The sequence below is a fragment of the Fukomys damarensis genome, unplaced genomic scaffold, assembly GCF_012274545.1.
Source record: "Fukomys damarensis isolate Sample0158 unplaced genomic scaffold, DMR_v1.0_HiC HiC_scaffold_37, whole genome shotgun sequence".
Lineage (NCBI taxonomy): Eukaryota > Metazoa > Chordata > Mammalia > Rodentia > Bathyergidae > Fukomys > Fukomys damarensis.
This window is the reverse complement of record NW_022900949.1, coordinates 40546044-40560026: the sequence shown is the minus strand read 5'-3', so window position 1 is coordinate 40560026 and position 13983 is coordinate 40546044. Positions and strand designations below refer to the sequence as shown.

The 13983-nt window shown below is 49.3% G+C and overlaps 2 protein-coding genes and 1 long non-coding RNA gene across 3 annotated transcripts in view; 2 read left to right on the top strand and 1 right to left on the bottom strand.

Moving 5' to 3' along the window:
* Nucleotides 1-325: 325 nt before the first annotated feature.
* Nucleotides 326-4041, bottom strand: LOC104856290. Its single transcript, XR_778586.3, has 4 exons — nt 3894-4041; nt 3746-3801; nt 3565-3652; nt 326-350 (listed from the first exon to the last, which is right to left on the bottom strand). It is a non-coding gene; the product is annotated as an uncharacterized LOC104856290 (long non-coding RNA).
* Nucleotides 4042-4095: 54 nt separating this feature from the next.
* On the top strand, nt 4096-11858 carry Ccdc51 (coiled-coil domain containing 51). Its single transcript, XM_010615648.3, has 4 exons — nt 4096-4249; nt 8833-9146; nt 10124-10288; nt 10765-11858. Exons 1-4 carry the CDS (start codon nt 4240-4242, stop codon nt 11518-11520), a joined length of 1245 nt encoding a protein of 414 aa, XP_010613950.1. The 5' UTR covers nt 4096-4239; the 3' UTR covers nt 11521-11858.
* A 1403-nt stretch (nt 11859-13261) lies between these two features.
* Plxnb1 (plexin B1) overlaps nt 13262-13983 on the top strand; it is a 27482-nt gene continuing 26760 nt past the window's right edge. Inside the window, exons 1-2 of the mRNA XM_033759776.1 lie at nt 13262-13583; nt 13784-13917. The gene's annotated coding sequence lies outside the window, so the exon portion shown is untranslated. The remainder of the gene's footprint in view (nt 13584-13783; nt 13918-13983) is intronic.

Genomic DNA, 13983 nt, shown 5'->3' with positions numbered 1-13983 from the left:
AAATAAAATGGTTTAATTCCAGATGATAGAGAATTCAGAGTAGAACAAAGATCAATGAGCAGACTATGTCAGAATTATAGACTGGGTTTACTTTAAATTCGCAGCTGAGGTAGGAAATGCTGAATGAGAACGAGAGACAATGAACCATGGTATAATTTATTTTTCTTAGCAAAATTTTATTGTTAAATGTACAACACACTCCAAGAACACACTTCATTGTAGTTCTAGTTGTCAAAAGATGTTATGACAGGGTATCCAGATATCTGAATAGGAATAAAATCACGGGTCTCCATCATCTTAGGCACAAGGAACAAATTATTTTTTGCCAGATTTCTTAATTCCACCTGTGGCTGCAAAAGGGGGAAAAAAATCACTTACCGATTAATACAGTTATGGTAAAAACCCACGAGTTTGATGTGGGTCCTAGTAAGGCTCGGTTCTTGTACTGTGCATTCACTTTGACATAGGCATGATCAGTAGTTTCCCAATACCTATTCTAGGTGAAGGCAGAATGAGGTTGAGGAAGGGGAATAAGCAATGGCTGTATGTTGTTCCACACCTACACTGTTGTGTATGTCATTCACTGTGTCACAGCAACCCACTTCATAGACAACAAGTCTTCATGTTTGGTGTTGTTCAGGGTTAGAACCTGGTATGTGATAAACCAGGATTCCAATGTGGATAGCCTGACTACTAGTACTACCATACTGCCATATTACATTATGCTTATGGTCTTATGTTTTTGTTTACTCACTACATTTACATTTTTTGTGTGGATGCACTATGGATTGAAGCCAGGGCCTTTGCCCTGAACTATATACTCAGCCCTTTTAAATTATTATTATTGAGCCGGGTGTGGTGACGCATGCCTGTGATCCCAGCACACAGGAGGCTGAGGCAGGAGGTTCACTGTGAATTTGAGACCAGCCTGGGCTATACTGTGAGTTCCAGGGCATTCTCAAGTACACAGTGAGACACTGTCTCAAAAGCTAACAAACAAACAAAAATTAAGACAGGGTTGGGCTGGGGATTTGGCTCAGTGGTTCTGCTGCCTGCCTCACGAGCCCAACATCCCAAGTTCGATCCCTGGTACCCACCCCACCTCTGCCCCCAAGAGAAGGGTTTTGCTAACTGGCACAGGCTTGAATTTGTAATTCTTGTGCCTTGATTTGTCAAGTGCTACAATTACAGGCATGTGCCACCACAACTGGCTTACTCAATGCCTGTATGTTGCTGGGTGTGGTGTCATGCATGTATAACCCCAGCACTTGGGAGGCTGAGGTAGGAGGATCACAGCGAGTTCAAGGCCAGCCTGAAGTACATATCCCTCTGTGTCAAAAAATACAACAAAGGCCTGTATGTTACTCAATTATAAATGACATTTGGCACCCAGTAGGTAATTAGTAAGTAGAATGCCTAATACAGGAATGAAGAATAAAAGGGCTGTAAAAAAATAAACCTTAAAAAAACAAAACACAAGCTGGTTGATTATGCCATATGTGAAATGCTTACAACCAGAAGTGTTTTGGATTTTGGAACATTTGCATATGCAAAATAAGATATGCTGGGGTACTGGACCCAAGTTTAAACATGAAATTTATTTGTTTCCCATACCCCCACACACAGCCTGAAGATGACTTTATGTATTTTTAGTCCATGTGAAATAAAACAGATACCATCGTAAAACAAGATAAGGAATCTAAGACCTTAACCCATCAACCCTTACCACACTAAAGACAGAGAACAACTCTTTCTCCCCTCCTTTACTAACGATGTGTGAAATACTCTAGCATTCCTTATTCTTAATCATCATAAGCACCACATGTGTTAAAATCTTCACAGCAGTGATGAGCCAGGATCTCTCAAGGGTAAGAACCACTGACCTGTATCTTTTTCCTCTTTCTGGTACTAGGGATTGAACCTAGGCCCTTCACACTGTGCTACATCCTCAGCCCTTTTTATTTTTTTGAGACAGGGTCTTGCTAAGTTGCTAAATTGTCTAGGGCTCAAATTTGCAATGGTCCTGCCTTGGCCTCCAAGAGTACTGGAATTAACTCATGACCCACTGGCAAGTTATTAGTCCCTACCCCACCCCAACACCACACAAGTTAATCTATTTTTTTGTTTAGGAGCTAATCTGATTATCAGACCTGTGCCTCCTTTAGTTCCTCAAGCTAAATCCTCTTTTCTATTTCTTCCTGCTTTCCAATTCTAACAAATCTGCTTGTCTGTGTCTCTCCCTCATGCATCCTGCAGCACCCCGCATGATAAAAGTCAATGAACCTATCCTCAATAAGGGGTGGACAACTTGGGATCCCCATGTCCTCCTGTCTTCCTTGGGGAACTCCTCTAATACCATTCATTAACATGTCAATTTTATGATTTTCATCCAAATTGAGTAAAAGAACCCCAGGCTGATTTGTAACACATCTGCATTTAAAAACATTTTGGATATAGGAGCACTTTGGATTTTGAGATTAAGGATGCTTAATTTGTACAGGATTTTATGAAGGACTGACTTTCTCCCTATACATGATTACAGGTTAAGGAAAGATAAAAGATAATAGATATCAATCTCAACAGGAAGAATCCTAGCACTATGTGGGCAAATAATGGACTGAATCCACTGGGATAGGCGTTTTGGGAAGCCGTGGATGCCATTTCCATTTTCTTTCCTTTCATCACACCTGATGTAGCTCAAAATGCTCAAACACGGGATAAATGACTGTAAAGGGGACTCGGGATTTAGCTCAGCGGCACCAAGCCTGCCTGGCAACCACAAGGTCCTGAGTTCACTTTCCAGTATGGGGGGAATAAAAAACTAAAGGAAATAATCACTAGCTTGACAAATGTAAATGTTTAAAAATGTACAAATATAAAAACGGACAGGTGCAAATGTTTAAAAAGCACATTAAGCTGAGTATGGTGGCACTCAGGAGGCTAAGATGGGAGGATCGCTGAGAGTTCAAGGACAGCCTGGACTATACCGAGACCTGTCTCAAAAAAAAAAAAAAAAAAAAAAAAAAAATTGGGCCGGGAATTTAGCTCAGCGGTTTGGTGGCCTGCCTCGCAAGCGCAAGGACCCAAGTTCGATTCCCGGTACCAAAAAAAAATAAAAAATAAAAAATAAAAAATACGTTATATATTGTCACTGCTGGGCTTGAATCTTTTGAGACATATGCAATTCATTACTCTCACATAAAGGAAGAAGCAAAATGGTAGGTTTGGTTAGAAAATCAAGTGGAGCAATAGCAAGCCAACTAGATGCACCCAGAAGTGACTCTGGATGCATTATCACTTATTACAGATAACACTAGCAGTAAGCAAAAATTCTAAGTAGTGTTATAAGCTAAAAAGACAGTGACTTACGAACTTGGGACAAGAAATTGTGGAGAATACTCAGAAACCTCTCTGTCAGAATCTGTGGGGCAAATTTCTGCAACTTCCGTACAGAATGTAAGCCCAAGGCTGCCTGGGCGGAGAGGCCTCCAGGTACCTATACCCCAGTTCCCCGAAGAGGCTGCAACGGATCCGCGAGGCCTCGGTCCTGCTCCGCTCACTTACCCAGGGGACCCCTTCCCGCGGCCTTCGTTTTTAGCTCCTCGAGTTTCTTCTGCTCCTCTTTTTGCTTCTGTTTGAACGCTCTATCTTCCTGGGGGTGGGGGGAGAGAGGACGACAGAGTCACAACAGGCGGGTCTCCTCCCACCCCTCGGCTTCCCTCTGCGCGGGGGAGCCCGAGCTCACCTCGTCCATCTCCTTGGCCTGTTTCTTGGGCTGTTTCAAGGGCTTCTTCTTGCCACCTATGAGCGACATGTGCGCGCTCAGCTTCGCCGCCACCGCCCGCCCTCCTTCCCTCGTCCCCCGCCCCATACCCCACACCCCACACGCTTACCTTCGCGGCCGGACATGGTGCTAGCACACCCTCTGGAACCCGGTTCAAAAGCTGCAAGTCGGCCGCCGGCGCGCCCCCTACACTTATATGGCGACACCGACCAGTAGATTGGTTGCCGAGCCGGAAGCTGCTCTCCAGCTACAGGATGTGGCTCTTCGGGGGCGGGCACTAACGGTTCAGAGGTAAATTGATTGGCAGCCGGTCCGCCAGGTTAGGCTTCTGCTCTGTAGGCTGGGCGGCCCTGTTGGAAGGGAGAGTCGTTCCTTCCGGGGCAATCTGGCACCGCGGAGGGGACCACGATAGGTCGCTCACGGGAAGGAAGAACACTGTGAATAGAGGGGAGGGCATGCGCAAAGGTGCGTTCCTGGGACCCGACAGCACACGGGCTAGAGACAGCCGTGGGCGGGGCCTGCAATCAGGGTCTCTTAGATCTCTGGAAGCCTGGTGGGATTTTGGGTTTCAGAAAATAGCAGACTGACTGAGAGTTCTGTGTATTTATCCTATACATTTTTGTTGAGCAAATATTCTATGTAGATAAAGCTGTGAACAAAACTTCCAGTTCTGGCAGAGGTGATATTGTAGGAAGTGAGACTATACAAACTATATAGCAAATGAAGCAGGGAAAATGAGGGGTGGTGCGGCGATTTTGTCTTTCTTCTTTTCTTTCCAAACTGGGGATTGAATCCAGTCCCTTTGCCCTGTGCTACATCCCAGCTCCCACCCCTTTTTTAAAGACAAGGTCTCACTACATAGTTCAGGCTGGCCTTGAACTCACTGTAGAGCCCAGGATGACCTCAAACTAGAAGAGGTCTTCCTGTTTAAACCTCCCGAGTGCTGGCCTGGCTTTTTTTTGGGGGGGGGGCGGATACAGGAACTTGGTAAGAATCTTAAACTGTCTCAGCCTTTCAGAGTGCTAGGATTACAGGTGTGTGAGTCACAATGCTGGGCTGGGATGGTGATTTCTGATGGTATGTTCAGGAAAGATCTCAGGAGCTGGCATTTGAACACTTTAAAAAGAAGGCTGGGATGGGGGGTGAGGAGCCAGGGAGCAAGCAGTGCAGTGAATAGCTGATGCCAAGGCCCTGAAGTGGCAATAGCCTACAGCGCTTGTGGCAAATCTATGGCACTAGTGCCTCAGCCAGCTGGTTGTTATCATTGGGAGCTCTAAAAGGTTCACCATCACTGGCCTAAAATGCTCTAGCACCAAGATGGTCCGAGTGACTGGTCTCAAGTGAGGAAAGGGAGACTAATGGGGCAGGAGGTCAGAGAGGAATGAAAGCTAGGAGGTGGATCCCCTTTAGCTCATGGAAAAGACTTTGGCTTTTCCTTCAAAGAAATGGGGAACTGTTGCAGGATTTGAGTGGAGAGAGATGTGATTTCACCTGTGTTTTGTTTTTGTTGTTTTGGGGCTGGGGATCAAACTTGGGACCTTGTGCGTGCAAGGCAGGTGGCAGAACCATTGAGCTAAATCCCTGGTGTGTTTTGAAAGGACCACTAGTTGCTCTGTTGATGGGGAGACCTGTTAGACTTGGGATGCAGGTAAGGAATTTTGGTCATTGGGACCACTTGGAAGCAGACAGAGATAGGAAGGAAGAGGAATCCTGCCTGGATTGAATGTGACTAGAAGAATGGTGAGAAGTTAGGAATGATGTGAGGTTTTTTGCCTGAGAATTTGGTCTTGGGGTTGCCATCAACCAAGATGGAGAAGGCTGGGGAAGAAGCAGGTTTGTGAGGGAAAGGTGAGATTCCAATAGATTTTCAAGCAGAGATATAGGTTGAGCAGTTCAGTAACTGAGCCTGGAATCCTGGAATGTCTGGGCCAGAAAAGTAAAAAGTAGAGTTTTTGTTTGCTGTGCTGGAGATCAAAGCCAGGGTCTTGTGCATGCTGGGAAAATGTTCTGCCATTGAGCTACACCTACAGACCCACACCATTTTATATTAATTAATTAATCTGTTTCCAGATGTGATCTGACTTATGTTCAAGGCTGGTCTTGAACTCACAATGTAGCTTAGGCTGGCCTTGAACTTGTGGTAGTTCTTCTGCCTCAGTGCCCCAAATGCTGGGATTATATGTGTGAGCCACCATGCCTGGCTCCCATAGCATTTTTAACCCAGAAAACTGTGTGAGCAACAAGTCTGAACACTGAACATTTGGGTGTGACAGTTTCTGGAAGTTGGGAAGATGAGGGAGAACTGGAAGCCAAGTGAGAACAGTGTTTGAAGGAGAGGAAACTGATAAGGCACAGGCTGCTGATAAGGCAGTGAGATTAGGACTGAGAACTGGCCATGACCTGGACAATAGCTATTCCAGTAGCATGGTAGGGATGAAGGCCAGAGCAGACAGGGCTTATGAGAGAGATGGAGGGTAGCTGGAGATTGGTTCATGTGATCGATCTGTCAAAGTATCTGATGGTTAAGAGGAACAGAGAAGCTGGGTGTGGTGGAGCATGTCTGTAATCTCAGCATGGGGGAGGCTGAGGCAGGAAGATCACTGAGAATTCAAAGCCAGCTTGAGCTACATAGCAAGACTTTGTTTCAACAACAACAACAAAAGAGCAGAGAGATATGACAGTTGTGGAGAGGTCTTACTTCATTCAGTAACTGAGTGGTGGGAGAGGATATGGTACAGGCCAGGGAGCCCATGGGGGAAGCTGAGAGGAAGGACTAGAGTGGAGAAGTGACTTGGGAGTTACTGACACATTTTTTCATAAGGACCCTACTGTTACTGAGCTTTTCTACTAGGAAATATGTAAAAAAATGAAGCAGGAAAGATGGTCAGGATGGAGTGGTCAAGGAAGGCCTTACTGAGATGTGACATTTGAGCAAAGACATAGATGTTAAGGTGAGCTGTGAGATCTGCCCCGGAAGAGTGGTCTAAGTAGGGAAGTAGCAGGGTCCAGATCCTGTGGCAGGATCGTGCTTAGTATGTCAGGGTGGCTGGAGCATAGTACAGTGATGGAGAAAGGGAAAAGGTGAGGGCTGAGAGGTGCCGGGCTTGTTGGTGACTTCCAGTCCTGGAGTTAGTGCCAGCTGAGCTAGGAGATATGAGGGGTTTTGACCAGAGGGATGAGGTCTGACTCATAAGTTGTCAGATCCTTGGATCCTTGGGCTGGGGAAGATGGGAAGCCAAGATTGTGCAGGAGATTACAGCTGTCATCTCTGCCAAGGATGGCTGGTCCTCCTGGGGTCCAAGAGTGGGACACTAGTAGAGGAGAGGCCAGGAAAGGAGGCTGGGAAGGTTGGAGGAAGCTAAGGGCAGTGATTTCAGGAAGAGTATATTGAAAGCTACGGAAAGATTGGAGAAGAAATCTAGAAGCAGAAATCTAAACGTAACAAAATGGAAATTTTAAGGAGCCTCCAGGGGAGCAGCTGTGATCATGGAATAGAAAAGGGAGTTGAGGAAATGGTGACAGCAAAGCGCTGAACCTTTTCTACTGGGTGTTACTGAGCAGGAGACTGGGTTCTGTTCCTGGTGGGCGCGGGGCTGTGGGTCTTCTTTGGTGAAGGAAACACCTTCAGGCTGTTGTGGGGGTGCAGCCTGCATGCCCTGGGCACTCGCCCTGAGGTGTGGGAAGCTCACTCATCCACTGGAGATGCATACTGTGTGCTCCCTCAGCATGGTCCCAGCCTGAGGAACGGGGACGGGTGACTCAGGTGCCGCACCAGTTTGGGACCACTGTCACAGTGATGTGCCATTCATCTTGGGCCCACTTTGACCAGAAGACATGTCCCTTCCCACCGAGTTTTTGTTTTCAAGAGGGCCTGAGCCTCTCCACAGAGGATGAGGAGGAGACTGGGGTGCTGTGGGCGGGTCTCTGTTCCAGTTCACCCTACAGCTTGGAAACGCTTTGTTGTTCTGCACCTGGTCTTTTCCACCCTCTCCCTCCCTCTCTCCCTCCTTCTCTTTTTCTCCCTTCCACTCCCTCCCTCTTCCCCTTCTCAGTCTCCCTCTGCCCCTCTCTACCCACTTCTGGTCCTTCTGTTTTTCTCTGGCCTATTGGCCACCAGATGTCGCTCTAACTGCTGGCATCCGCCCCTGGGGTGTTTGGCTAGAGGGAGGTGCTGTTTTTTCTTGGGAATGTGAGTAGCTAGCCTCCTCTTTGAGGCCCTCGGGTCATCCAAGGAAGGTGTTATTAGGGTCCAAACTTCAATGCAAGGCTGAAAGAGAAGCCTGATCTTGGCACAGTGCCTGAGCTGGGGAGGAAAGGGAAAACTTGCAGAAGGTGGGGACTGTGAGACTGGGACTTGGGTTCCAGGAGGGTAGGTTGGAGGGGAGGAAAAGGGTTGGTGCGAAGCTAAGAAAAGTTGTCCTCTGTGGAGAAGGTAGATTCTTTCCTTCCCTTGGAATTGCCCTCTGAAAGGAGAGCCGAGAGTTTTCTGTTTTAGATAATGAGTGGCCTGCCTGTAGATGCTCACAAGTAAGGGCAGTCCTGCGTCCGCACAGCTGAGGCAGCCTCATGGAGTCAGGGATGTTACAGAAATGACACTGGATGTTAATCTTCCCCAAATTGCCCTCAGGTCTGTCATTTCCAAGGGATCTTTGTGAACATTTGTGGGACTTTGTGAGAGTGGACACAAGTGGTTTGAGAAATTTCTTGGGTATTACTGGAAAACTGTACCAAGATTCTCACCCAGGTCTCATCAGAGAGTCCTGGGGAAGGCCGGGGGGTGGAAGGGTCTGGTTTGTGTGGTGTCATGGAGGGAAGGGGAAGGCATGATGCCCCATATGAGCTCTTCCCTGTTTGTGTTCCATTGTCTGGGAGTCGAGGTGGGGGTGGGGGAATCTCTTGTCACAGGTCTCTGGGACCAACAGCGTGGTGCTTACTATAGATGATTTTAGTGGAAATTAATTTGTTCAGAGCTATATGTAGGTCTTGAGATGTGACTTGTGTCCATCCTTTTCCCAGCTGTGAGCTGATCTGTTGGCATCCCCTCACAGGTCTCCTGATGATGGGTTGCAGTCCTGCATTTGCCATGCAGCACATTGTGAGTGTGCCCCACGTACTGGTGCGCAGAGGCCTTCTTGGAAGGGACTTTGTTATAGCCAGGACTCTCTGCAGCCCAGGCCCCAGCCAGCCCGGAGAGAAGCGCCCGGACGAGGCAGTCCTGTATCATCGTCTCCCAGCTCTAGGGAGAGCCCTGGGGCGAAGCCTTCAGCAACGAGCTGCCTCCACAACCAAGACTTGGTGGGACAGATATGAAGAATTTGTGGGGCTCAATGAAGTGCGAGAGGCCCAGGGAAATGTGACTGAGGTGAGAAAAGAGCCTGGGAGATTGGACCTGCCACTGACCTGGGAAATGGGGCTTACTGATCCTTGCCAACAAGTCACCAGCTACATGGTGCTGGTGTCATCCAGATATGCCTGTTCTTAAACAAGCCTCAGTAGTAGAGGAATCTGACTTTACCTCACATGGAAACCTGGGTCTGATACTACTGGTATGAAGGTTTCTATTTAACTGTATCTCTGATAATCTCCTTCAAAATAGTCACTGTATATCAGCAAGTCCCTGACTACTTACACTATTATGGCCAGCAAACACTCCTTTATAGCCTGGGGTTGGGTAGATGAGGGGCTGGTGGTGAGAGTTGCTGCTTTACTGTGTGAAGGTGAAAGATACTGGGAAACATCAGACTGGGAGCTTGAAAGAGTTGCAATGGTTAAGTCCTTTGTGGCAGCAGAAATGCATTCTGTTCACCTCTGCTGTTACACCTGCTTAGGCACAGAAACAGTGCAGTGAGGGAAGAACCTGGGGTTCTGCTGAGGGTTTGAAGTACATTGTTGTCTCTCTCCTTGGACATTGTAAGTTTGGCTGACCTGGGGTTTCCAGGTCTCTAAACCATAGCAAGGCCTTTGATGGTGTTGTGAAGCATAAAGAAGGTGGCACACGGGAAATAGTAGAAGCACATACCTTTTTTCTTGTGGTTTGCATCAGACAAGAGTTGGCTGGGTTTAGTGGACACAGATTGTTTGCATTGTTGGCAGTTTTCAAGTTTCTCAGGGGCATGTTATTTCTGCTTGAATGGACAAATCCAGTGCTCCAGTGGGCGTGGACCAGGGCTGCACTTTGAGCAGTACTGAGTAAGCCAGGATTAGTGTCTAAGGCACTGTTTCTGCTCTTTGCAGCTGACACCCCACTGACCTTTTCTTAGCCACTGCCTTTTTGGCAACAGAGCTGGCCCATGTGGGTATGGACAGAAGGGTCTGACAGCCTCCACTGTCCTCTCGCAGGCAGAGAAAGTGTTCATGGTGGCTCGTGGGCTTGTCCGAGAGGCTCGGGAGGACTTGGAAGTTCAGCAGGCCAAGCTGAAGGAGGTGAGGGACCGCTTGGATCGTGTCTCCAGGGAGGACAACCAATACCTGGAACTGGCTACTCTGGAGCACAGGATGCTGCAGGTAGGCCTATTGGGAGGCAGCCCTCTTCCCCGAATGGGGGCCCTAGCCTGGCCCATTGTGGAGGGCCAGGTTGGAACCCTGAATAGCCTGGTTGTGAGAGGCCTGGTGAGCAGGTAAACTAGAAAGCTCCTGTCTGGCTTCTGCAGCCTTTCCACCCCCTAGATTGACAGTCTGCCACCTGCATTACTGAGAAGGGAGTATCAGTGGAGGGGCTGGCCTAAGTAGCGCTGGACACAGCTCCCCGCAGATGCATTTTCAGGGTGTCATTGCATGCCCAGCCTACCCAAGACTGCCTAGTGGGAAGAAGAAGGTGCTCACTCCACACTCCCGTTCTCTACTCCTGCACCTGACCAGGTGTATGCTGCCTTTATCTGTGGAGCAGATATTGGTGGAGGCAAGGTGAGGGGAAAGGCTTATATGCCGTGGCTGCAGCCACAAAGCCCTTTGCTCTGTGTGACACTGCTTTGCTTCTGCAGGAAGAGAAGAGGCTCCGCATAGCCTACATACGTGCAGAAGACTCTGAGCGTGAGAAGTTCTCTCTCTTCTCTGCAGCTGTGCGGGAGAGCCATGAGAAGGAGCGTGCAAGGGCTGAAAGGACTAAGAACTGGTCCCTCATCGGGTCAGTTCTGGGAGCTCTAATTGGTGTGGCTGGCTCCACCTATGTGAACCGTGTACGGCTACAGGAGCTGAAGGCCTTACTCCTGGAGGCGCAGAAGGGGCCTGTGAGTCTCCAGGAGGCCATCCGTGACCAGGCAGCTAGCTATTCCCTCCAGCAGAGGGACCTCCATGACCTCGTGGTGGACCTGAAGGGGCTGGTGCACACTGGGCAGGGCCAGGGCTCTGGGTCACCAGCAGGTATTTCCACTACCAGAAAGAGAGACATAGATTCCCTTTCATCTGCCTTACAAGAGCAGCTTAGTCATTCCCAGCAGGTCTATTCTTGTCTAGAAGGTTTACGAGAGCAGCTCAATGGTCTGAATAAGACTTGCAGCCAAATGGTTGGGGTGATTCAGCATGCAGAGGCTACAGCACACCTAGGCTTGGAGGAGCCAGGAGATGGGGCTCTGCCCAGCTCCTTGCTGGCACAGGGGAGAATGATCTTGGCCCTATCTGACATGGGACAGAGGTTGGAAGCCCAAGTGAACAGGAACACCATCTACAGCACACTGGTCACTTGTATGACATTTCTGGCTACACTGCCTGTGCTCTACATGCTGTTCAAGGCCAGCTAACCCTTTGGATCTGCCTCCTCGAGGCCTAAGGGATGAAAGTGGCTTTCATTGATGAATCCCAGCAGTGAAGTGACTCTTGGGGTGTATTAGCCTCAGCATCATTCATGTGGGTCATAGCAGGCATACTTTGCTTTGTAGGCAATGCTTATTCATCCTAATTATCCAAACATTGTACTCATGTTTATTAAAATGTCTTAGAGTTTATATTATTTAAAATAAGTTACATGTGACTGAGTTTTGTCCATTAAAAACTGAGAACTGGGGCTGGAGGGTTGGACCTGGAGTGAGGGAAATCATCTCCTTCAGTTCCTCTCTTGCCCTCTCAGTCCTGTTGGGGGCTTGTTTGGATGTGTGAATTTTTGTTTTGAATTTCCTGGCCTGCCCTCTGCTTTCAGGTCTGTCAGATGGCCTGGGAGATCCAGTGAGTGGAACCTAGCTTGCTCTTTGGCTTTCTGTGCCATGAGGTGTGTGTTGGTGAACTTCCTGTTTCTGACACTGGAGAAGTGATCAGAGGAGAGCAGGAAAGAGAGATTAGGGGAATGGTCGATATGTTGCTGAGGACATAAAACAGAGATTGCTAGCCAGTTTGGTCCCTGATGCAGTGTGCTTTGGGCAGCACAGTGCTATTCCCACACACAACCTGGGAGGGACCTCAATAGGTGTGGACAAAGCTTAGGCCACCAGCAGTGTGAATGAAGAAACAGTTAAGTTTGGGGTGGGGGATGCAATCAGGCATGGAGAGGAACTGCCCTGAGAACCCTGAACTCTCTCTTGTCATAGTGGAACAGTAACCCTTGCCCTCTCTGTCCCAATGGTGTGGGTGGCCTTAAGTGAACAGGAGCTAGGCAGTGGTACTTTGTCCTTACTTTGGAGGTCTGGCACACAGCAGAGAGCCCACTATTGCCCTCCCTGGGTATACTACAGCTTCGTTAAAAGTATGTGTGTGGGGGGCCTATTGATCTGTGCCTTCACAGAAGCTCATACAGCCAAAGTATTTTCTATAAGCGTGTTCCCCTCTTGTAGCCTGAGCTCAGTCCTAAGCTGCAAGTGTGGCCTACATGGCCCCCTGAGCACACAGGCCCTTCATCACTCCATATTTGACACGTGGTGGTTCCCAACAATGACATGGGATGGAACAACTGCATTTAAGAATGTTTATACCCATGGGATTGGGGAGGGTTATAGGGGGAATCCAAGTTCCCCTCTAAAGAGAGGTAAGGTTCCAAAGGGTGTGCACATGGGCGGACTTGGGGAAGGGAGAATTCCAGGCGTACAAAAGGGGCTCCCACAAGTGGCACAGGCAGGAAAGCCAAAGGGCTGAGGGAATTGGAGGCAGACTACCCTGGCTGAGGTGCAGATGGGTGTGTGCAGGGGTGTGGAGTATGAGGTTAGAGAATATGTTAGAAGAGCTGCAGTGCCAGTTTGGCAGTCTCTGAGGTTGGAGGCTGGGGGTGAGGGAACGGGGAGGGGTTGTCATGCTGATGCCAACAAGATGCTAGTTGCCTAGACTTAAGTGCTAGAGGTATGGCTGGGGAAGGAGGAATTTGAAAATCAGACAAATGGAGAGCCATGAGGGGTTAGGAAGAGGGGTCTGTGGCGTTAGCCTAGGACAGTGGCCAGTGTGGAAGACTGGCCCCTTCAGCCTTGGGAGGTCCTGGATACTCGGGGGTGGGGGTGGGGGTGGTAGTGTGTGTGTGTGTGTGTGTTACTTCTTTTGTCTCTCTGGAATCTGTGCCAATGGCCTTGAGCCAAAATCTTCCAAAAGTCCTCAGGATGGACTAGTTCCAGAGTCAGGCCAGATAGGCTCCAGGAGAGAGCCCTTGCGTCCAGTTTCCTTCTCAGGAAGGCTCAGGAGTTTGCCGTTGAGGAAGTCTAGACTTGCTCACAGATTCTCAGCTAGGGGTGAATCCCGGTGCAGGTCCGGGACTAGAGGCAGGAAATGAGCCCTCGCTGTTGCATCTCGGCAGCCTGGTTAAGGGTGGTATCACCCCACCTGCCAGAGAGCAAACAGGACGGGAAAGGGGAGTGTCGGGTTACACGGCTTCGGAATGGCGCACACCCAGGTCCCAAGCTTAGCCCTCCTCAGACAGCCAGGGGTGGGGGCCGGAAGGAGAGGCTGCTGTTGGGGAGTCCTAGGAAAAGGCGCGGTGGGCAGGGCCAGGTGCGGAGAAGAGAGGACGGGCGCCGGGGAGTTCAGGTACAGTGGTGGGACAGTCATTCTGAGAGCCGGGCACTGCGGGAGGGAGGGAGGGCGCACACCCAGGTCCCAAGCTTAGCCCTCCTCAGACAGCCAGGGGTGGGGGCCGGAAGGAGAGGCTGCTGTTGGGGAGTCCTAGGAAAAGGCGCGGTGGGCAGGGCCAGGTGCGGAGAAGAGAGGACGGGCGCCGGGGAGTTCAGGTACAGTGGTGGGACAGTCATTCTGAGAGCCGGGCACTGCGGGAGGGAGGGAGGGGGCGCCCAGGG

Coding starts and splice junctions, on each gene's coding strand:
- Ccdc51 (XM_010615648.3), top strand. Junction 9,147..10,123: donor CCCAGGGAAATGTGACTGAG/GTGAGAAAAGAG, acceptor GTCCTCTCGCAG/GCAGAGAAAGTGTTCATGGT. Junction 10,289..10,764: donor TGGAGCACAGGATGCTGCAG/GTAGGCCTATTG, acceptor TTGCTTCTGCAG/GAAGAGAAGAGGCTCCGCAT.